The following is a 20,003-nucleotide window of genomic DNA, read 5'->3' on the forward strand; positions in this document are numbered from 1 at the left end:
TCTCCTTGCTGGTGCTCTCCCTGCTGGTGCTCTTAATGCTGGTGCTCTCCTTGCTGGTGCTCTCCCTGCTGGTGCTCTCCCTGCTGGTGCTCTCCCTGCTGGTGCTCTCCCTGCTGGTGCTCTCCCTGCTGGTGCTCTCCCTGCTGGTGCTCTCCCTGCTGGTGCTCTCCCTGCTGGTGCTCTCCCTGCTGGTGCTCTCCCTGCTGGTGCTCTCCCTGCTGGTGCTCTCCCTGCTGGTGCTCTCCCTGCTGGTGCTCTCCCTGCTGGTGCTCTCCCTGCTGGTGCTCTCCCTGCTGGTGCTCTCCCTGCTGGTGCTCTCCCTGCTGGTGCTCTCCCTGCTGGTGCTCTCCCTGCTGGTGCTCTCCCTGCTGGTGCTCTCCCTGCTGGTGCTCTCCCTGCTGGTGCTCTCCCTGCTGGTGCTCTCCCTGCTGGTGCTCTCCCTGCTGGTGCTCTCCCTGCTGGTGCTGGTTGGTCATCGTGGTTTCGATCATGATGATCGTGGTCATTGTGGGTGCTCGGCTGTGCGATGAAAGGCTTGGTCTGGATAGAGCACACTCCACTCACCCTGTTTGTGGTCCTGTGTTGTGGGGGATAGGAATGACGTTCTGGTGGCATCTGGTGATACGATTTACACGGTCAACGTGTGCGGCCCACTGCATACCTCGCCGTGTGCGCAGCAGGCGCCCAACACCGCCGTGTGCCAGTCGTGGGCAGGCGGATGCAAGCCGCTGGGCTCGGCCCGTGAGCTTGTGGTAGCGCCGTTGGCCCAGGGCCAGGGTGTCCGGTTCACGGCTTCTGGTGGCGCGCACTCGACTACGTGTGGGTCGGACTGGCAGTCTGTGATCGAGCTGACCTGCGATGAGGCTGCCTCAGGCACGCCGGTGCTCAAGCTGCTCGGTCTGGCCAAGTGTGTGGCGACATTTGTGGGGGCGTCTGCAGTGGCGTGCCCAATCGCCCCGCCGAAGCCTCCAGTCATTCCGGAGACGTACTCGTTCTCGTTTGCACGGCTGGCAGGCAACAACCAGGTCTCGGCCACGACCTATGTCGGCGCGGCCAATGTCGATATGACCCGTGGACTTCAGCGGATCGACTCAACGTCAATGATCGGAGAGACCCAGGTGGCGTACCGATCCATGTCCTCCCAGCCGTATGTCGAGCACATGCTGCAGCTCACGTCGTCGCCCAAGAACAGCGATCCGACATGCACAAAGACTGCATTGCCCACTGTCACGTACATCATCAACCCGACATATTTTGACAAGGCCACGCTCGAGGCCGAAGAGCTTTTCCGCGGCATCAAGGCCTACCAGTGGAAGCTGGCCACCTCCAACACGACGTACGTCTCGTACGCGTATGTCTCGTCGTCCCTCGACCCGTACCTTATCGGTACCCAGACACTCGACGTCAAAAAGGGTGTCATCGTCTCAGAGATGCACATCTTTGACTTTACTTCAGAGCTCCCGCCCAACCCAGCGCTCTTCGATCCGCCGCCGATGTGCACCAAGCACACCGGCGCCCGCATTGGCTTCCACTAAACCCAATGTATTCACTCGGAGACGGGTTCGTCGGCAAAGAGCTCCTGTGGAAGCTGTGAGTCTGGCGAGAAGAGACCCGGTGACGTCGGCTCACGAGCGACCACCGGCGTGAGAGCCGGTGTTGACCCCAGCATGATACCTCCGGGCACAACAAAGGCGGAGCGCATCGACGTCGATCCTGGCGGCCTGCGCGGCGGCGAGCGAAGAACTCGTGCCGACGCAGATGCGTGTGCAACCTGTGGGGCGAGGCCGCGGAGACGCGACTCGAGGCGAGCGACGGCTTCAAACGCCGAGCCCATCTCCGGTAGGTGGTGCGCGGCGCTAGCGACTGACGGGGCCTCAAGCGCCCTGCGAATGCACACAAGTTCGCCCTTGACAATCTCTAGCGTGCGCCCGGTCTCGACGTCAGAAGCCATAGACCGCCTCGCGCCGGCAATGCTTGGTCGCAAGGTATGCGCAGCATCAGCATAGGTGGCAAGCGCAACTCGCCACTCGTTGAGGAGCGAGCTTGCCAGCTCAGATGCATCGCTCCGAGCGTCTCCGTTCTGTAGTGCAGTCGACAGCTCCGCGGCCAGTGGTGTGAGAGCATCCTGCATGAGCCGGGTGAGGCGAACGTACAGCGCGACGGAAGTGGCCGGATGGTTTGGACCGAGCGATCGTGCGAGGGTGACAAGCGCATCGAGAGCGTGGTCTTGCCATGCCACCGGCACGTCTCGGCCGTGCGCAATCGAGCGTGCCACCACGGCGAGATGGGCAAGTGCGTGCTCAAGTCTCGTGGTTGAGAGGTGTAGCACGTAGTTCTCGTGAACAAGAGAGGCATCACAGATCTCGGCTACAGCATCGTCCGAAAGAGTGGGCGTCTCACGAGCAGCCAGCAGCATCGCGCGCATCCGCCCAAGCAAAACAAGAAGGTCGCGGACATATGCAGGAAGGCGAGCCTCGTCGTCGGGTCCGGGGGTCGGAACCCGGTTGAGGAGCAGTGTACGTAGCTGCTCATGGGCAGCGCGGAGGTCAGCCAGCTCCAGCTCCACCGCTGCCAGCTGCGCTGTGAGCTCGCGGACCTGCTCATTCGCCGAAATGGTGGACGCGCCTCGGTCCTGTGATCCGTGGATGCTCTCAATAGTCTGTGAAAGCTCTGCAGTACGATCCAAATGGAGAGCATCGCGCTGGCGAGCATACTCCTTGACAGTCTCGAGCTCAAACTTGAGTGATGCGATGATGACAGCCGACGAGTCCAGAGAGGCGTTGGCCTCTGAGTTTGAGCGCGAGGCTGGCGCCACTGGTGAGCCTGGGGTCGACGCACGAACGGCGCCTTCGATCGACGACGCAAGCAACTGGTCCCGCTCTGTCTCCAGGTCGCGGATAGTGTCACGGAGTACACGCTCGTTGGCAACGTACTGGGCCAGGCTCTCGCGCAGGCCACGGTTTCGCTCAATTAGCGTCGCCTGGGCCGCAGACTGGTTCGCTTGTAGCAGCTCAGCTTGGGAGTCCTCCAGCTCGGCAGCTTCGCCTACGAGGACCGAAACTTCTGAAATCATGGAGACAAGGTCTGAGAGCTCGACGGCAGCGACGTGCTCATTGAGACGGTCTCGAATGGCTGCCAAATGAGAGTGCTGGCGCGCCCGAAGGACTGTGACATCACTCGACGCGGCATCGTCACGACGCCCGCCGGCCAAGTCGGCCAAGTCGGCCAACTCCCGCTATGGTCACCAGAGCAAAGACAGCATCGTGGACAGCGGCAAAGGCGCGCGCCTGACCTGCAGGCGTGCTTAAGAGCGCTAATGGAACAGCCGTGACACTGATGAGGCCCGCGTTAATGAGAGCAGCGACAATCTGGAGAAGAACTGCGCCGTTGGCTTCGAGATCCACAGCGGCGCTGCTCGCCGCAGCAGGGGGGGTGAGTGAGCTGCCAGGTAGCGCCGAAGTTGTGCAGCGACCTCGTCCGCCCTGCGCAGCGCACGATTGCGCTCGACCTGTACAGCCTCAAGCTCATGTCGGACGGCGTTGAGTTCGGCATTCGTGGCGGAGAGCACCAGACCATGGTCAGACTCACCCGTCGAGCAAGGACAGTCTGCAAGAGCGTCTAGCCGCGCTAGGCGGCCAAGATGTGAGTGAGGAGGGGGCATCTCGTCCATGGCAATGCGGTGAGTGGAACAAGCGTCGCAAAGGCGATCCGTCTCGTCGTCCATCCTCCGAGCGACAAGCGCAAGGCCACCGAGCACGCGCTCTAGCGTACCGGCAGCGGCATCGCGCCAAAGGACATCTCCATCGCAGCCGCGCACCAGGGCAATGCGGTCAGCAACAAGAAGGATGCGGCGGGTGGCAGTCTCCAGCTCAGCCTGAAGGATGTCGCGCTCGGCTCGGAGAGTGGTGAGGTCGGACGAGTCAATCGCTGTCGACATGGAGTGGATTTGGGCAGTAGCAGCATCGAGAGCAGAGTGGAGTGTACTGACCTCTGCGGTGAGAGACATAACCTGCTCGTGGAGTTGCAACTGATCATCAGGGCTTGAAGTCTGCGTGCCCGCGCGCTCGCGCTCGAGCTCAAGCCTGGCTTTTGTCAGCTGGGCTTGCAGCTCGGCGAGCGCGGCCTCCTGCAACTCAGTCGCGCCATCGATCGACTCGTTGAGTGTGTCCTGCATCTTCAGACGCAGCTGCAGCTTGCTTGCCACTTCGGACGTCTGCTGCAGCTCGGTCTCGAGCTCGGTAATCCGCGCCTGCGCCACTGCGAGTTCAGCATCGGCCTTGTCGCTGGCTTGGGCCTGCTGCAGCTCGGTCTCAAGCTCGGCGATCTGCGCCCGTAGCTCGACCATCTCGGCCTCATGCAGCTCGGCTACGTCATCCATCGACTCGTTGAGCGTGTCCTGCATTTTCAGGCGCAGCTGCAGCTTGCTGGCCACTTCGGACGTCTGTTCCAGCTCGGTCTCGAGTTCGGTGATCCGCGCCTGCGCCGCCGCGAGTTCAGCATCCGCCTCGTCGTTCATCTGCGCTTGTTGCAGCTCAGTCTCGAGCTCGGTTATCCGCGCCTGGGCCGCCGCAACTTCAGTATCGGCCTCGTTGCTGGCTTGAGCTTGCTCCAGCTCGGTCTCGAGTTCGGCAATCCGTGCCTGGGCCGCCGCGACTTCAGTATCAGCCTCGTTGTTCATCTGCGCTTGTTGCAGCTCAGTCTCGAGCTCGGTGATCCGCGCCTGCGCCGCCGCGAGTTCAGCATCCGCCTCGTCGCTGGTCTGCGCTTGTTCCAGCTCGATCTCGAGTTCGGCAATCCGTGCCTGGGCCGCCGCGACTTCAGTATCGGCCTCGTCGCTGGCTTGGGCCTGCTCCAGCTCGGTCTCGAGTTCGGTGATCCGCGCCCGTAGCTCGACCATCTCGGCCTCATGCAGCTCGGATACGTCATCCATCGACTCGTTGAGCGTGCCCTGCATCTTCAGGCGCAGCTGCAGCTTGCTGGCCGCTTGAGCTTGCTCCAGCTCGGTCTCGAGTTCGGCAATCCGTGCCTGGGCCGCCGCAACTTCAGTATCGGCCTCGTCGTTCATCTGCGCTTGTTGCAGCTCGGTCTCGAGTTCGGTGATCCGCGATTGCAGCTCGACCATCTCGGCCTCATGCAGCTCGGCTACGTCATCCATCGACTCGTTGAGTGTGTCCTGCATCTTCAGACGCAGCTGCAGCTTGCTGGCCACTTCGGACGTCTGCTCGAGCTCGGTCTCGAGTTCGGTGATCCGCGCCTGCGCCGCCGCGATTTCGGTCTCATGCAGCTGCAGCTTGCTCTCGAGTTCGGTACTCCGCGCCTGGGCCGCCGCGAGATCAGCATCAGCCTCGTTGCTGGCTTGAGCTTGCTGCAGCTCAATCTCGAGTTCGGCAATCCGTGCCTGGGCCGCCGCGACTTCAGCATCCGCCTCGTCGTTCATCTGCGCTTGTTGCAGCTCGGTCTCGAGTTCGGCAATCCGCGCCTGGGCCGCCGCGACTTCAGTATCGGCCTCGTTGCTGGCTTGAGCTTGCTGCAGCTCGGTCTCAAGTTCGGCAATCCGTGCCTGGGCCGCCGCGAGTTCAGCATCGGCCTTGTCGCTGGCTTGGGCCTGCTGCAGCTCGGTCTCAAGCTCGGCGATCTGCGCCCGTAGCTCGACCATCTCGGCCTCATGCAGCTCGGCTACGTCATCCATCGACTCGTTGAGCGTGTCCTGCATCTTCAGACGCAGCTGCAGCTTGCTGGCCACTTCGGACGTCTGTTCCAGCTCGGTCTCGAGTTCGATAATCCGTGCCTGGGCCACTGCGACTTCAGCATCAGCCTCGTCGCTGTTCTGGGCTTGCTCCAGCTTGCTCTCGAGTTCGGCAATCCGCGCCTGGGCCGCCGCGACTTCAGTATCGGCCTCGTTGCTGGCTTGAGCTTGCTGCAGCTCGGTCTCGAGTTCGGTAATCCGCACCTGCGCCGCCGCGAGTTCAGCATCGGCCTCGTCGCTGGCTTGGGCCTGCTGCAGCTCGGTCTCGAGTTCGGTAATCCGCACCTGCGCCGCCGCGAGTTCAGCATCGGCCTCGTCGCTGGTCTGCGCTTGTTCCAGCTCGATCTCGAGTTCGGTGATCCGCGATTGCAGTTCGACCATCTCGGCCTCATGCAGCTCGGCTACGTCATCCATCGACTCGTTGAGCGTGTCCTGCATCTTCAGGCGCAGCTGCAGCTTGCTGGCCACTTCGGACGTCTGTTCCAGCTCGGTCTCGAGTTCGATAATCCGTGCCTGGGCCGCCGCGATTTCATCATCGGCCTTGTCGCTGGCTTGGGCCTGCTGCAGCTCGGTCTCGAGTTCGGCAATCCGTGCCTGCGCCGCTGCGAGTTCAGCATCAGCCTCGTTGCTGGCTTGAGCTTCCAGCTCGGTCTCGAGTTCGGCAATCCGTGCCTGGGCCGCCGCGACTTCAGTATCGGCCTCGTTGCTGGCTTGAGCTTGCTCCAGCTCGGTCTCGAGTTCGGCAATCCGCGCCTGGGCCGCCGCGAGTTCAGGATCAGCCTCGTTGCTGGCTTGGGCTTGCTGCAGCTCGGTCTCAAGCCCCGCAATCCTCACCTGAGCCGCCTTATTGGCAGCCCGCGCCTCTGCCAGCTCAGCTTCCATCTGCTCGTCCGCCCGCGGCCGGTTGAGCTCGGTCTCAAGCCCCGCAATCCTCACCTGAGCCGCCTCATTGGCAGCCCGCGCCTCTGCCAGCTCAGCTTCCATCTGCTCGTCCGCCCGCGGCCGGTTGAGCTCGTCCTCGAGCTCCGCGATCCTCACCTGAGCCGCCTTATTGGCAGCCCGCGCCTCTGCCAGCTCAGCTTCCATCTGCTCGTCCGCCCGCGGCCGGTTGAGCTCGGTCTCAAGCTCCGCAATCCTCACCTGAGCCGCCTCATTGGCAGCCCGCGCCTCTGCCAGCTCAGCTTCCATCTGCTCGTCCGCCCGCGGCCGGTTGAGCTCGTCCTCGAGCTCCGCGATCCTCACCTGAGCCGCCTCATTGGCAGCCCGCGCCTCTGCCAGCTCAGCCTCCATCTGCTCGTCCGCCCGCGGCCGGTTGAGCTCGTCCTCGAGCTCCGCGATCCTCACCTGAGCCGCCTTATTGGCAGCCCGCGCCTCTGCCAGCTCAGCCTCCATCTGCTCGTCCGCCCGCGGCCGGTTGAGCTCGTCCTCGAGCTCCGCAATCCTCACCTGAGCCGCCTCATTGGCAGCCCGCACCTCTGCCAGCTCAGCTTCCATCTGCTCGTCCGCCCGCGGCCGGTTGAGCTCGTCCTCGAGCTCCGCAATCCTCACCTGAGCCGCCTCATTGGCAGCCCGCGGCCGGTTGAGCTCGTCCTCGAGCTCCGCGATCCTCACCTGAGCCGCCTATTGGCAGCCCGCGCCTCTGCCAGCTCAGCCTCCATCTGCTCGTCCGCTCGCGGTCGGTTCAACTCGTCATCAAACTCACTTGCAGCATTGAACAATGCCGTCTTCGGCGCATGCATAACTCGAGCCCGCTTTGGACGGTGGCGGCCAATGTCCGGAAGCTCCATAACTGCGGCCCGCAACTCTTGTTCGGTGACAAATGTCTGGGATGCCCCTCTACCGTGTTCTTGCTTCGCCTTGTTAGCTCGCTCTTCCGCGAGCTCGGCCCGCAGCCGGTTGCACATCCGCTCCATCTCTGCTACCTCGGCCTCCAGGCCAACTGCCCGATCCTGCAACGCCGCGACGACCGCACTTGGCATACTCTCTTGCATTTGCGCAAGCTCGGCTCGCAATCCGTCGCACATCCGCTCAGACTGATCCACCTGAGACTCGAGGTCCTTGATTCGCTTGAGCTTTGCCACATCCGGGGCATCTGACGTGCGCGACAGTGCCTGGAGCTTCAGCTCTTTCTCCTCGATCACCTCCTGGAGTGCAGCCACCTCAGCGGCGTGCTGCTGGCGTGCTCCCTGAAGCTGCTCGAGTAGTGTCTCGTTTTGAGCAATAAGCTCGCCTGAGAGCTCGTCCGCACCAGATGCGTCGAGCGAGACGTTGAGGTACTCGAGCGTGGCCACTCGGGCCCCAAGCTCTGCCGCCTCCTGCTGCAGCAACGCCACCCCGTCGAGAACTGCCGACGGGCGTGAGTCGGGAAGCTCAAGAAGAGTCGCAGCACCTGCCACCGTGTCCTCAAGCTCGGTCTGGTGAGCGAGGAGCTCGGAAATCGTCTCTTGAAGTCGAAGTACAAGCTCATCGTTGGCATGCAGCTCCTCGCGGACAGCCATCCCGAACGCGCCAAGCTGCTCCAGCGCAGGGAGCGACGGATCCGCCGTCCACTTTGCATCCTCTGGCAGACTCTCGTTCATCACCTCGCGAACTTGATGCTCCAAGTCGTCCAGTCGCAAACGTAGCGAAGCCGCCGCAAGCACATGCGTTTTCCGCTCAGCACGCAGCTCGTCGAGCACAGCGACGTCCACAGCCACCTCAGCAGCCAGCTGGGACGCTGCATCGCTGTCACGCTCGCGCTGCGCAGCGCGGATTTGTGCCTCTGCATCGCGCAGCTCAGCGACGCCGTCGCCCTCTGCATGTGACTCGGGGTCTACTCTCGGTGCGCGACTCTTTGCCCGCATCCGAGCGTCGCTGCGTGCAGCTGCGCGCTTCCGGATGGTCTGAAGTCGCTTGCGCGTCTGCTCAAGCTCGCTCTCCAGTTCTGAGCACCGAACCTTGCTCTCTTGCAACTTGGCCCGCAGGCCGCGGTTGGCGCGCGTTGCCTTGTTGAGCGGCACCATGTACGAAGTCTTGACATGCTCGACCGCAGCCTCGATCGCTGCTAGCGAGACCAAGCCCGAGCCGGCTGACTCACGGTAGACTGCACCATCAAAGGTCGGTGGCGTGAGCTTGGACTCAGCGAGCCTGTGCACGATCTGGTTGTCCTGTTCGATGAGGAGAGACACGCGATCGTGCTCACGCACAAAGGCTTCGGCCTCGGTTTCTATCACTGGCTCGTCGGCAGTGTGCGCGAGAGACGCAATCGTTCCACTCGCGCCGGCCTCCGCCTCGTTGACCTCGCTCATGAGATTGAGCATGTCTGCCAGCGCTACCTCCAGCTCGGCGTTGCGGCTTCGGAACTCGGCGGCCTCAGCCCGGGCAACCTCAGCAGATGTCGCTGCTTTTCGAGCTTCCTCCCGCGCCACGTCCAGCGCAACTATGAGGTCATCCGCCACAGTAGTGAGCTCAGCTTGTTTGGCTTCAAACGCCTTCTCCTGATTCACCACATCGGTATGGAGCTGGCCCAACTCCACGACCATCTCTGCTGTCGCTGCGCGTGCCTCGCCGGCCTCGAGGAGGGCAGCATCCCGGTCAGCCCGAAGCCTGGCCAACTCAACTTGTGAATTGCTGGCGCTGGCACTCGCCCAACTTGCCTCCTTCAGCTTGGTCTCGAGCATGCGGACTTGCGCCGACAGCTGCGAGTTGATTGCAGCGTACGAGTCGCGTTCTCCACCAAGACCCTCCAGCACGTCCCCCAGCTGCGCCTCGAGCTCCCGGACTTGTGTCTTGAGCCGCAGCTTGTCGGCAGCAAGCTCATCGCGCTCGAGTGACAGCTCCTGAAATCGGCGCCGGCTCGCGGCCTCGCTGCGGTGTACGCTATCAGCGCTCTGCAGCTCTGCCTCGAGCTCCCGGACCCGTGCCTCGAGCTGCCGGTTGATGGCAGCAAACTGGTCAATCTCGGAAGTCAGCTCGTCAACACGCCGGGCTGCGCCCTGCGCGTGCGCACTGCTATGCGACGCCGCAAGCTCGATACGAGAGAGGCTGGCAGATGCTCCAGCGTCGTAGCCCTCGTGCGCGGCAAGGCGCTCGCGAAGGCTTTGGATTTCAGTCGATGCCGCGAGGTGGGCAGTGCTCAGCTCCTTGACCTGGTTTTGGAGCGCGTCAATCATCTCCGATTGGAGCATTTCGATGACAGTCGTGGCACCCGCCGAACGCGCGGTCTCGGTCCGCAGCGAGTGGGCGAGGCTGCGGAGCGTGGCATCGACAGCATCGCCGTCGGCATCGAAGCCTCGCGAGACAATGTTGTGGCGCGTTGGTGGAAGCGGCTCTCCTCCAACAACCACACCATCAGGAAGGATGTCTCGCCAAGCTGCAGGGTCGTCAAACTCGGCGTGGTTGCCGTGGACGAGGAGCCGCACGAGCGAGGCTGCCAGCGGGCGCATGACCAGTGGCTGAGGTTGTGAGAACGCATTCGACCGCAGATCCAGGACACGGAGCGAGGCGCCGCAGAGCGCCAGCTGCGGTGGCAACTGTGCCAGCTTGTTGGCTGCCACATCGAGGGTGTCGAGCGCAGTGAGCGCGCCGATCTCCGCAGGTAGCCGCCCCAGCTTGTTGAACGCCAGCAAGAGGACTCGGAGCGAGGCGCATGCGCCGATGTGTGGTGAGAGCGTGGTGAGCGCACAGTGCGAAGCGTCGAGCCGCTCCAGTGCCGGCAGCAGACTCAGTGCCGGTCCAAGATCAGTCAGAGGGTTGTGTGAGACATCGAGCTTGACGAGCGATGAAAACGGCGCGGTGCGCGTGGCATTAGCGAGCGGAAAGTCCGCAAAGCAGTTGATGGCAAGATTGAGCTCGCGAAGACCGGCTGGTGCGCGCGCATCCTGCATGGCAGCAACAAGGCCGTGCGGAAGGACGCGCAGCGCGTTTGCCGCCAGCTCAAGCTTGGAAAGGCCACGGTCAAAGACGGCAGCCCACTCGGAGGCGTCGCCATCAGGCAGCGCGTCGAGAGCGTTGCCGGTGGCCACGAGCGTCTCCAGCGGCGGCCCATCCACCGCCAGCAGTGCCTCGCCAGGCAGCTCCTGCACCTTGGTTCCAGACACGTCCAGCGCCCGCAAGTAGTCCAGCTGCAGCACCGCAGGCGGGAGGTAGCCGAGCGGGAGGTGGGCCAGGCTCAGCTCGCCGCTGCCGCCCTCGGCCCCGGCGCCTGCCGCACGGTTGTAAGCTTCTTCCCACACTTCCTCCATGCTACACACCAATTCCACGCCCTTCTCGTGCCGTTCTCTGCTTGCGTCTGCCGCGTGTGGTGGTCGCACCTCTGCCACACGCCATGTCGCGACGACTCGGCTGGTGTGTTCGCTCACATCGCCGAAGGAAAAGGCGCGAAAGCTGGCGCCAAAATCGTGAATGGGCCAGGAAGGAGGTCAGCCCCAGCCATCTAGGAAGCCGAAACCATGCCTGCACACGGCATATCATACACGTACTACCCTCGATCTTGCATGCATCATAACTTCCTCTATCCAGCCGTCTGCTCCCACACTCTTGCACTCTCCCCGATGCCGGCTACAGCACAAGCAGAGCACACATTGATCCATCAGAGCATTCCCTCCACCTTTTTTGCTCCATCTGATCTTCTATCACACAACACACACCCAATCCACATCCAGCTGCATCGCAGTACCGCGTAACGATCTTGTTAGACACCCCTTCCACACCGATGGCAGTCGTCAGCAGTACGTCTTGAAGGGAGTGTGCCCACCACAAACCAAAGACGGTGCCATAGTAAGCATCACCCGATTTTTCGGCCTGCAAGATCGCTCTGATCAACCACACTGTGAACGCAGGCATCGATCTTCCGTCTAGCTCACCTCAGCAGTCTTTACGTGCCCCCCTACTGGCTTCCACCCTAGTTGTCGTTCCCACCGTTCCCATCGCCCCCGTCGTTCCCGCTGTTGTCGTTCGGGTCGTCCTGCATGGCGCCGCGGATGGAGGCCAGCGTCTCGGCGTCAAGGCCGGGCAGGCCGGCAAGGGTGGCCAGCAGGTCCGGGTCGTCGAGAGCGTCGGCGACAGCGGTGGGGTTGTTGTCGGCGGGTGCTGGCTCGTCGGCAGGGGCAGTGTCCATGGGCGCCGGCTCGTCGGCGGCCGGCGGCGGTGCCGAGTCAGCGAGCGACATGGCGAGGGCGCGCTCGATCTGCTCTTCCTCGGTGAGGAACGAGATGTCGTCGTCCATAGCAACAGGCGCGGCAGCAGCGGCGTCGCCGGCACCAGTGGCGGCGCCTGCCGAGCTCTGCGCCTCCTGCAGCGAGAGCGCGATGGCGCGGGCAACGTCGTCATCCATGCCACCCGAGACGGCGCCAGCGCCAATGCCGCCCATGATGGCGGACGAAAAGAGGATGTCGCGCAGGTTGCGCGTCTCGCCGGCAGCCACGTTGAGCAAGTTCGACGACTCACCCGAGTTGACGGCGGCGATAAAGGCCTCCAGCTTCTCCACGTTGGCCTCAGTCTCGCCAAAGTTGACGACGTCGACAGAGACCTTGTTCTTCTTCAGCTGCTTGGCGAGCTTGACGAGGACGGGCGTCTCGGCCACTACGGGCGAGCCAACAAACAGCAGGATGCGCTGGCGCTGGATGGGGTTGGGCCGGTGCTTGAGGGCGAGCTGGGCGACCTGGAGGGCGGCGACAAAGTCGGCCGTCCCCGCGGGCGTCACCTTGAGAAGCGAGGTGTACAGCAGGCCCTCGTCGTTGGTCAGGTTGGTCACCACCCGTGCAGACGACCCGGCCATGGAGATGATGCCCACAAGGTTCTCCGGGTGCGCCATGAGCTTGGCCTTTCCAGCGTCGTACGCCGCCTCCCGCTGCGCCACCAGCCGCGTCGGCACAAAGTCGCCATTGCGCATCCACTCCGAGTTGTCCAGGCACACCATAGTAGTCTCCATCCTGTCCTTGCTTCCCGTCCCGTGTGCGTGCGAGTCGCGTCTGCCTCCGCCTCCCACCTCCCCGCCTCGCCTCGCCTCGCCTCGCTTCGCCTTCCGTTCCTCGCCCACTGACAGGTCGCGCCCATCCGTCCCGCGCTTCCAAACGCGACTTTCAGTTCACCGACACCTGTAAAATTTTTACTACCCCACCCCCCACCCCCAACCCCCTGGCCCCTGGCCGACCACCCAACCCGCACCGCCCACTCCACCCACTCCCTTCACATCCACCACTCCACCCACCCACCACACCACACCACCCACACCACCCACACCGCCCACCACCACAGCCTTTCCCCCTCCCCCTCCCCCTTCCCCTTCACCCCTTCTCTCTCCTCTCTATCCCCCCCCCCCCCCCCTCCCCTGCTCCCCCGCTGCCCATCATGGCCGCAACGGCAACGGAAAATGGCGATAGCGGCGTCGGGAGCGACAAGGAGCGTGGCCTGGCGCCGAGCGGACCATCTGTGTCGGGCGGTAGCGGAGCGAGTGCGACGACGTCGGGAACAACGATGCGTGGGATGGACGAGTTTCAGATGGCGTCCATGTACCGCAACCAGCTGGCGTCAGCGGCCCGTGAGGTCAAGGACGGCGTGCCGGGCGAGCGTGCGGCGCCGCTGTCGGCCAAGATGGCGGCATCGACCTTTGTCACCTACGCCACCGAGGGCGACGTGCTGCTGGCACGCAACGAGGCCCGCAAGGCCATCGAGTCGTACGCCCGCGCGCTCGAGCTGTACGGCCACCTCGGCAAGTGGCAAAAGTCGCCCATGGCCCGCGAGGTCCTCGTCTCGCGCTCAAAGTGCTGGATCATGCTCGGCTACCCGGAGCAGGCGCTGCTCGACGCGGAGCGGGCGCTCATTCTCTGGGAGAAAGCGACAATCCTGACGACGACGACGACGGCATCCCGTCCAACTACATGCAGCCCGGCGGATCCGGCCCGCCCAAGAAGAAGAAGGCCGGCGGCGGCGCCGCCGCCATGTACGTCGAGCCAGGCGTTGTCGTCGACGTCACCGTGCAAGAGGAGGTCGAGGACGTTCGCCCGCCCATTGTTCGCGACTCGTACAAGGGCCTGCTCGCCAAGGCTGAGGCGCTCTACGCCGCCACCAACTTTGAGCTGGCTGCCGTCTACTTTCACCGCGGCCACAATGAGCGCCCCGACGTCCAGGCCTTCCGCCTCGGCATTCAAAAGTGCCGGCAGGCCATTCTCAACGCCATCGGCGATCCCGAGTCGCACCGCTTGACTATGGCCGGCGAAGAGCACTTTGTCCGCGAGATGAAGGCCCGCAAGGCCGCGACCGCCGCGGTCTCGAAGCGGTCGCGCAACCCTGCCGCCGATCCCAAGCTCTTTAACGAGGGCCTCAAGCTGCTTTCAGACGATGCCGTCATTGCGCCCCCGCCCAAGGCCAACACCCGCCCTTCGTTTGCCTCGCTCGGCGACTCGCGCCCATCCACGGCCGGCTCGGCCGTCGGCGACTCACCTGGCGGCTGGGCGCTCGGACATCCGGCACCGTCCACTCCGTCGTCGGCTGTCCCGCAGCTCGATCTCAACACTCTCTCGGCCCGGCTTCACCCGGAGCTCTCGCAGCGCCGGGCAACGTCGTCGGCGCGCTCGGCGCTCGCCTCCGAGTCGACCCGCCAGCCGCGTGCCATCAACGACCTCGTCGACACGGAGAGCGCCAAACTTAACGACCCACACGTCCGCAAGGAAGACCGCCAGCTGCTCGGCACGCTGTCAGCGGACAAGGAGTACCTTGCCCAGCTCTTGCTCGACGACTCGTTCCGACCCATTCTCACCAAGAACAAGGCCATGTCGTCGGCCATCGTCGACGGCATCAACTATCTTGAGGCCCGTAAGGAGTTTTGGCGTCAGCAGAAGCCAATCTACAAGCGCCAGCACGAGCTTCGCCAGCGCCAGGAGGACGCTCGCGGGCCCAAGTCTGCTCGCCGCCCGCGGCCGCCGTCCGGCCCTTCTTCGTCACGCCCGCGCCCGCGCCCACCGCCTCGGCCCGCGGCCGCTCTGGCCGCGCCCGTCTCCGCACCCGCCCGCGCGACGCCGTGGCTCCGGCGGCGCCGCGGGTCGGCGCCTCGGACAAGGATGCCTACTTTGAGGCAACCCGCTACGCCATCCAAACGCTGGAGAACGTCAACAACGCCCTCGAGTACGACTCGCCCGAGCTCGGCCTCCAGCTCGCAAAGAACTTCCTTGCCCGTGTCGGCTCCATGGAGCTCGCTGACAAGCCGCGCATCCTGGGCAACCTCTACTGCTCGATGGGCAACACATACCTTGCCCTCGGCAAGCTCACCATGGCTGCCATCCACCACCGCAAGGACCTCGATATTTCGGGCGCGTACGGCTACGCCGACGCCACCCTGCGTGCGCTCGGCAACCTCGGCCGGACCTACCGCGTCATGGGCGACTACCCCAAGGCCATCCACTTTTTCGAGCGCCAGGCCGAGGTCGCCTCCGACCCCGAGGACGAGGGCCGTGCCTACGTGGACATTGGCCGATGCTACTTTGAGATGGGCAAGTTCAAGGACGCCATCAAGGCCGGCGACACTGCCCTCGAGCATGCCCGAGGCGTCCAGGACGTCAAGGGAGAGCTCCGCGCAAACCTGCTCCTCGCTCAGTCGCTCTCGCGCCTCGAGGACCCGCGCTCGGCTCTGCCGTTCTACGAGGAGCACCTCCGCCTTGCCGTCGCCTCCTCCATCCCGGTTGCGCCTGAGACCCAGGACGAGTACGAAGCCGTCAAGGCAGCCCTCGACGCCGACGCTGACGCCGAGCCTTCCGCCGCCTCTGCCGCCGCCGCCTCCGAGGTGTCTGCCGCGCCCCCAACTGCCGAGCCCGAGCCGCCGGCCGGCGCGCCCTCTGCCCGCAAGCGCCGCCGCCGCAAGAAGTAAGGAGTAACACACACGAGCCTGCCTATACACCCTACCCTCTTATTCATTCCATCATTCGAGGCCGAGCGAGCGCTTGAGCGCTGCCATCTGCGCGGCCTCCTTAGCTTCTGCCTTGGCAGCCAGCTTGCCGAGCCGCTCTCGCTTGCGAGCGAGCCTCGCCTCGCGCCTGGCCTTGGCAGCCCGGATCTGGCCGTGGATAGACTCGTGGCTCCGCCCCGCAAAAACATCGACGGCAACGAGACCATCATCGTTGGCCGCCGCCCGAGCCTGCGACGCCCGGGCCTTGCTATCGGCTACCCTGCGCTCGCGTCCCGCGTCGGCCTTTGGCCCCACCAGCATCTCCAGCGTCGAATCGTGGCGTTCCTTCCTTCTCCTGCGGCTTGTTCTCAGGCTTTGGTGACTCTTGTGACGATGGCCAGGTGATGGTGCTCGACGACTTTCCAGCGAGCGTTCTCTGCTCCTGCTCCTGCTCCTGCGACTCGATCGATGGCTGTCTCGACGACGATGGCGTTCGCCCCCATGACGAGATCGACTCGACCCATGCCTCCGGCTCGACCTATGCCTTCGGCTCGACCCATGCCGCCGGCTCGACCCATGCCGCCGGCTCGACCCGTGCCTCCTCCGGCTCGATCCATGTCTCCGGCTCGACCCATGTCTGCGGTGCCGCCGCTCCCGCTCCCGCTCCCGCTCCCGCTCCTTGCGCTGCGAGCCGGAGCTGTACTCACCCGAACCGTACCCGTACTCGCTCGAGCCGTACCCTGAGCCCGAGCCCGAGCCCGACCGCGATGCGCCCGGCCTATCCCCACCCCGCTCCTGCCCACCAGTTTTGTTCCCTCGCCCACACCCAGCCCCGTCCCCATCCCCGTTCCCATCCCCAGCCACAACCACCCGAGCCTCTGCCACTCCGCTCCGCCCACCCACTGCCACCGAGTGAGGTGCCCTCCTCCCCCTCCCCCTCCCCCCTCCCCCTCCCCCCCCCTCCCACCCCGCCCACCTCATGCTGTGGCTATGGGCTACCATGGCCGTCCCGGGCGCAGTGTGTGCCCTATATGGCGGGCGCAGCCTGGCAGCCCTCGTCCTATGCGCCTGCGCTCTCGTCGGCCTCGCCTCGTCGCCGTCGTCGGCCCTCCCGGCATCGGCCGCCCGCCCACTGGTCTACGCCCTCATCGCAGCCTCGGCCCTGGCTGGCACCGTCCTGCTCATCACCTCTGCTGCCCATCTCATGTCGCTCTCCATCCTCTACTCGCTCCTCGTCCTTGCTATGCCCGCTCAGGTCGCTGCCTTTGCCGCCGCCGCTCTGGCTGCCAACCCGCTCACTGCCCCGACCGACGCCGCCACCGCTCGCCTGCTGGCCTGGATGTTCGCCCCGCTCTCGGGCGCCGCCCTCTCGGCATGGGCTCTATTCTCACTTGTTCCGGATGGTGCCCTTGCCTGCTTTCTCCTCGTCCCACTCTGCCTCGTACCGCTCATCGGCATGGATGTCGAGGGCGTCCGCCTCCCGCCGCCTGCCCGCTGGCTCCTTCGCGGCCACGGCCTCGCTCTCCCACTCGTTGCCTACATCGCTCTTGCTGGCCCACACGCTCTGCTCTCCTGGCGCGGCGCGACAAACGCGCTGCTCCTTGCTGCCGCCCCTGTCGCATCATGGCTCCTCGTCCGCGCCATGCACACCTCGCTCACCGCCGGCTGGTCGCAGCTGCGGCTGCTGGTGTGCGCCATTGCGCTGGGTGCCCTCGTCGCTGTCGCTGTTGATGCCATTGTTCTCCGCTCGTACATGCACTACCTGGCCCTCCCGCAGCCGTGGGCCTCCATCGCCGCCGGCGTCGCCGCCGAGGCTGCTGTCGCCACCGCTGTCCTCCCAGCCGCTGCTGCGCTGGGTGCCTTTGGCCCGCTCCCGCTCCCGCTCCGCGCCGCCAACGCCCTGGCGCTCACCATGCACATCTGCGGCGCCGTAGCTGCTGCCACTCTTGGTCTCCTTCTCGGCTCGCTCCTTGCCGCCGCCGCCCTCCTCGGCACCTCGATCGCCGGCGTCGACGCCTACGCCTCCGGCCGCCCGCTCTCGCGCGCCTGCTTTGTTTTCTCTGCAGGCGTCGGTGCATACCTCCTCCTCGGCTTTCTCCTCGGTCCAGTTGCACTCACGCTTGCGGCCACAAGCACCGGCCTCGGACCGGTCTTGATCTGCCTTGCCCTCTACGCTGCTCTCGCCATGGCCGGCACCGCCAACGGGTGGACCGGCGAGCGGCTCCTCGCCCTCGCCTTTGTCTTTATTGCCGCCGAGACCGTGCTCTATGCAGGTGAGGCCGGCGTTCCGGCCACTATCGGACTCTTCTATCCTCCCTATCTGGTCGCCGCCACCTCGGCTGTCGGTTACGCCCTCGCCGCTACCGAGTGGATGAGCGCCTCCCTCCGCGCCGCCTCGGTCGACGCTCTCTGGCGTGCCATCTTTGTGGCCAAGCTCATCGTGCTCATCGACTACTCGGCGCTCCCCGGCGTTGTCGTCTTTGTCTCACTCGCTCTAGTCCGTGGCCGCCGCTCGCGCGGCTCGCTGGCTTCGGCCGCTGTCGACGCCGTCCTTGCCGTTGCTGCATGGGCGACGTCAGCGGCGCTTGACGCACCGCTCTCGCGCTTGGGTCTCTCGCCGCTTGCCGCTGCCGCTCTCGCCTGGCTCATTGCCACCTGGCCAAAGCCGGAGCTCTCGTTCCTCCGCCGCGCCCATGCCTGCGCCGTCGTCGGCCTCGTCGCCATCCTCGTCTTGCAGCCGCCCATGCCCGGCGTCACCTCTGCGCATCGCCCGCTAATGCAGCTCGCGACCTCGCTCGGGACCCAGGCTCCGGCATCGGCGCTCCTGCATCCGGATCCCGAGCTCGAGTGGCCACTGTGGCTCGTATGGGCCGCGCTCACCGGCCTTGGCTCGGTCGTCCTCCTCCCGCTGCCGCGCCTCCACGCCTGGCTCGCGCTCTTTGGCGTCTGCGCCGGCCTCGGCCTCGGCGGTCTCTTCCTCCCACCCATTCCCGAAGTGCTCCTACTGCTCGGCATCGGTGGCGCTCTGGCGCTCACTCTTGCGGGCTTTGTCCGCATCCCTGTTCCCGGTGCCCACGTGTGGATCCTCTGCCTCTACGCCGGCTTGGCTGTTGTTCAGGCCCTCACCTGGCTCGCGCTCGTCGCCCACCTCCACCGCCTCCCGCTCTTTCTCCAGGCGCGGCCGCGCCGCCACGCCGGCGCTTCGCTTCTGGGCCTCTTTGCCGGCACCCACCTTGTGCTCGCCGCGCTGCTACGGACGGCCGCCCAGGTCATGGCCCGCGTTGCCCTCGCATCGGGCACTCCGCTCGCGCTGCACCAGGCGTACGAGCTAGCCACCAACGCTGCCGTCGCCACCGCCGTCGTCCTTGCCTCTGTCGTCTCGGGCGCCTACCTCGAGTCGCCACTGTGGGCGACTGGCATCGCGCTTGCGCCGCTCCTTCTCCTCCTCATCCCGTCACCTGGCTTTACCTGGCTGGCCGGCCCCGGCCGCTACGCCCCGGTTGTCGCCGCTCTTGCTCTCGCTGCCGCCCTCGACCCGCTGGTGGCCAGCGGCGGCCTCTCAGTACTAGACCTTGTTCGCCTCGCCGCCGCCGCCCCATTCCACGCCCGCGCTCTGCTGCGCGCCGTCGCCCCAGGGCCCTATCCCCTCGGCCTGGTCCTCCCGTTCCTTCTAGCCCTCAACGCCGCCGTTGTCCTCAGCGCCGAGCCCGGCGTCTGCCTCGCCGGCGCCCTAGCGCTCGGCTACGAGATCGTCGCCGCCACCACCGCGTACACCCACCACATCTGAGAGACTACCACAGCCACCTCAGTCGGTCTTGTTAAGCCGCTTCTTCTTGGCGCTTCGCACCGCACCCTTGAGCTTGTCGGCCTTGGCCCGCGCCTTGGCCGCCGCCTTCTCAGCCTTGGCCCGAATCTTGGCCAGCTTCTTCCCGGCCTTGATCTGCTCTTTGGTCAGCGCCAAACCGCACTCGCTGCACCGCACCACGCCGCCACCGTCCTTGCTGCTACGCACATGCTCGCAGCTCTCGACATCGGCGCATCGCGCGCAGTGCAGCGCCAGCGCCACCGCGTGCCCGCACTCGCCGCCGGCCAGCGCGCCCTGCTGATCCTCCCGCGGCCGGCACGGGCACGCGCCATGACGAGCTCGCCCAGCGTTGGTCCGGCAGAACCCGACTGTTCCCTCGCCGCCGCCCTCACCACCGTCATCGCCACCACTCGCCACACTCCGCTGCACCAGTCCGTCCCGCGCCTCCATCCCTGATCCGCTCCCTGCCGCAGCCATCGGTCCGCTGTCCACCACTCCGCCGCCACCACCGCCCCACCCCCCCGTGCGGGCCTCTCTCACCCAAGTAAGACAATGGCCCACCTGCCGACAACGCCACGTACTGCCCCCCATCC

General features: G+C 65.3%; 8 protein-coding genes across 8 annotated transcripts in view; 4 read left to right on the forward strand and 4 right to left on the reverse strand.

Annotated features, from left to right (window-relative positions):
* Positions 1 to 1,535, forward strand: part of AMSG_12101 (uncharacterized protein) — a gene marked incomplete at both ends in the record, with an annotated part of 8,931 nt that extends 7,396 nt beyond the window's left edge. Inside the window, one exon of the mRNA XM_013900448.1 lies at positions 596 to 1,535. Coding sequence (XP_013755902.1) covers positions 596 to 1,535 — 940 coding nt within the window. The remainder of the gene's footprint in view (positions 1 to 595) is intronic.
* Positions 1,536 to 1,625: 90 nt separating this feature from the next.
* AMSG_07751 (uncharacterized protein) lies at positions 1,626 to 10,968 on the reverse strand (the record flags this gene model as incomplete). Its single annotated transcript, XM_013900362.1, has 5 exons — positions 1,626 to 1,674; positions 1,707 to 3,235; positions 3,270 to 3,482; positions 3,737 to 7,352; positions 7,433 to 10,968. 5 exons carry the CDS (start codon positions 10,966 to 10,968, stop codon positions 1,626 to 1,628), a joined length of 8,943 nt encoding a protein of 2,980 aa, XP_013755816.1.
* A 617-nt stretch (positions 10,969 to 11,585) lies between these two features.
* Positions 11,586 to 13,154, reverse strand: AMSG_07752 (26S proteasome non-ATPase regulatory subunit 4; the record flags this gene model as incomplete). Its single annotated transcript, XM_013900363.1, has 2 exons — positions 11,586 to 12,696; positions 13,093 to 13,154. 2 exons carry the CDS (start codon positions 13,152 to 13,154, stop codon positions 11,628 to 11,630), a joined length of 1,131 nt encoding a protein of 376 aa, XP_013755817.1. The 3' UTR covers positions 11,586 to 11,627.
* Positions 13,155 to 13,210: 56 nt separating this feature from the next.
* Positions 13,211 to 15,587, forward strand: AMSG_07753 (tetratricopeptide repeat protein 25; the record flags this gene model as incomplete). Its single annotated transcript, XM_013900364.1, has 3 exons — positions 13,211 to 13,595; positions 13,682 to 14,554; positions 14,599 to 15,587. The coding sequence occupies 3 exons, from the start codon at positions 13,211 to 13,213 to the stop codon at positions 15,585 to 15,587; spliced, it is 2,247 nt and encodes a 748-aa protein (XP_013755818.1).
* A 51-nt stretch (positions 15,588 to 15,638) lies between these two features.
* Positions 15,639 to 15,926, reverse strand: AMSG_07754 (uncharacterized protein; the record flags this gene model as incomplete). The annotated part of the gene is made up of 2 exons (XM_013900365.1): positions 15,639 to 15,788; positions 15,819 to 15,926. The coding sequence occupies 2 exons, from the start codon at positions 15,924 to 15,926 to the stop codon at positions 15,639 to 15,641; spliced, it is 258 nt and encodes an 85-aa protein (XP_013755819.1).
* An 83-nt stretch (positions 15,927 to 16,009) lies between these two features.
* AMSG_07755 (uncharacterized protein) lies at positions 16,010 to 19,392 on the forward strand (the record flags this gene model as incomplete). The annotated part of the gene is made up of 3 exons (XM_013900366.1): positions 16,010 to 16,240; positions 16,297 to 16,415; positions 16,650 to 19,392. The coding sequence occupies 3 exons, from the start codon at positions 16,010 to 16,012 to the stop codon at positions 19,390 to 19,392; spliced, it is 3,093 nt and encodes a 1,030-aa protein (XP_013755820.1).
* A 31-nt stretch (positions 19,393 to 19,423) lies between these two features.
* On the reverse strand, positions 19,424 to 19,896 carry AMSG_07756 (uncharacterized protein; the record flags this gene model as incomplete). Its single annotated transcript, XM_013900367.1, has 2 exons — positions 19,458 to 19,896; positions 19,424 to 19,434 (listed from the first exon to the last, which is right to left on the reverse strand). The coding sequence occupies exons 1-2, from the start codon at positions 19,885 to 19,887 to the stop codon at positions 19,424 to 19,426; spliced, it is 441 nt and encodes a 146-aa protein (XP_013755821.1). The 5' UTR covers positions 19,888 to 19,896.
* A 66-nt stretch (positions 19,897 to 19,962) lies between these two features.
* AMSG_07757 (Ras guanine nucleotide exchange factor A) overlaps positions 19,963 to 20,003 on the forward strand; it is a gene marked incomplete at both ends in the record, with an annotated part of 4,157 nt that continues 4,116 nt past the window's right edge. Inside the window, one exon of the mRNA XM_013900368.1 lies at positions 19,963 to 19,987. Coding sequence (XP_013755822.1) covers positions 19,963 to 19,987 — 25 coding nt within the window. The remainder of the gene's footprint in view (positions 19,988 to 20,003) is intronic.

Source organism: Thecamonas trahens (assembly GCF_000142905.1).
Source record: "Thecamonas trahens ATCC 50062 unplaced genomic scaffold supercont1.37, whole genome shotgun sequence".
Lineage (NCBI taxonomy): Eukaryota > Apusomonadida > Apusomonadidae > Thecamonas > Thecamonas trahens.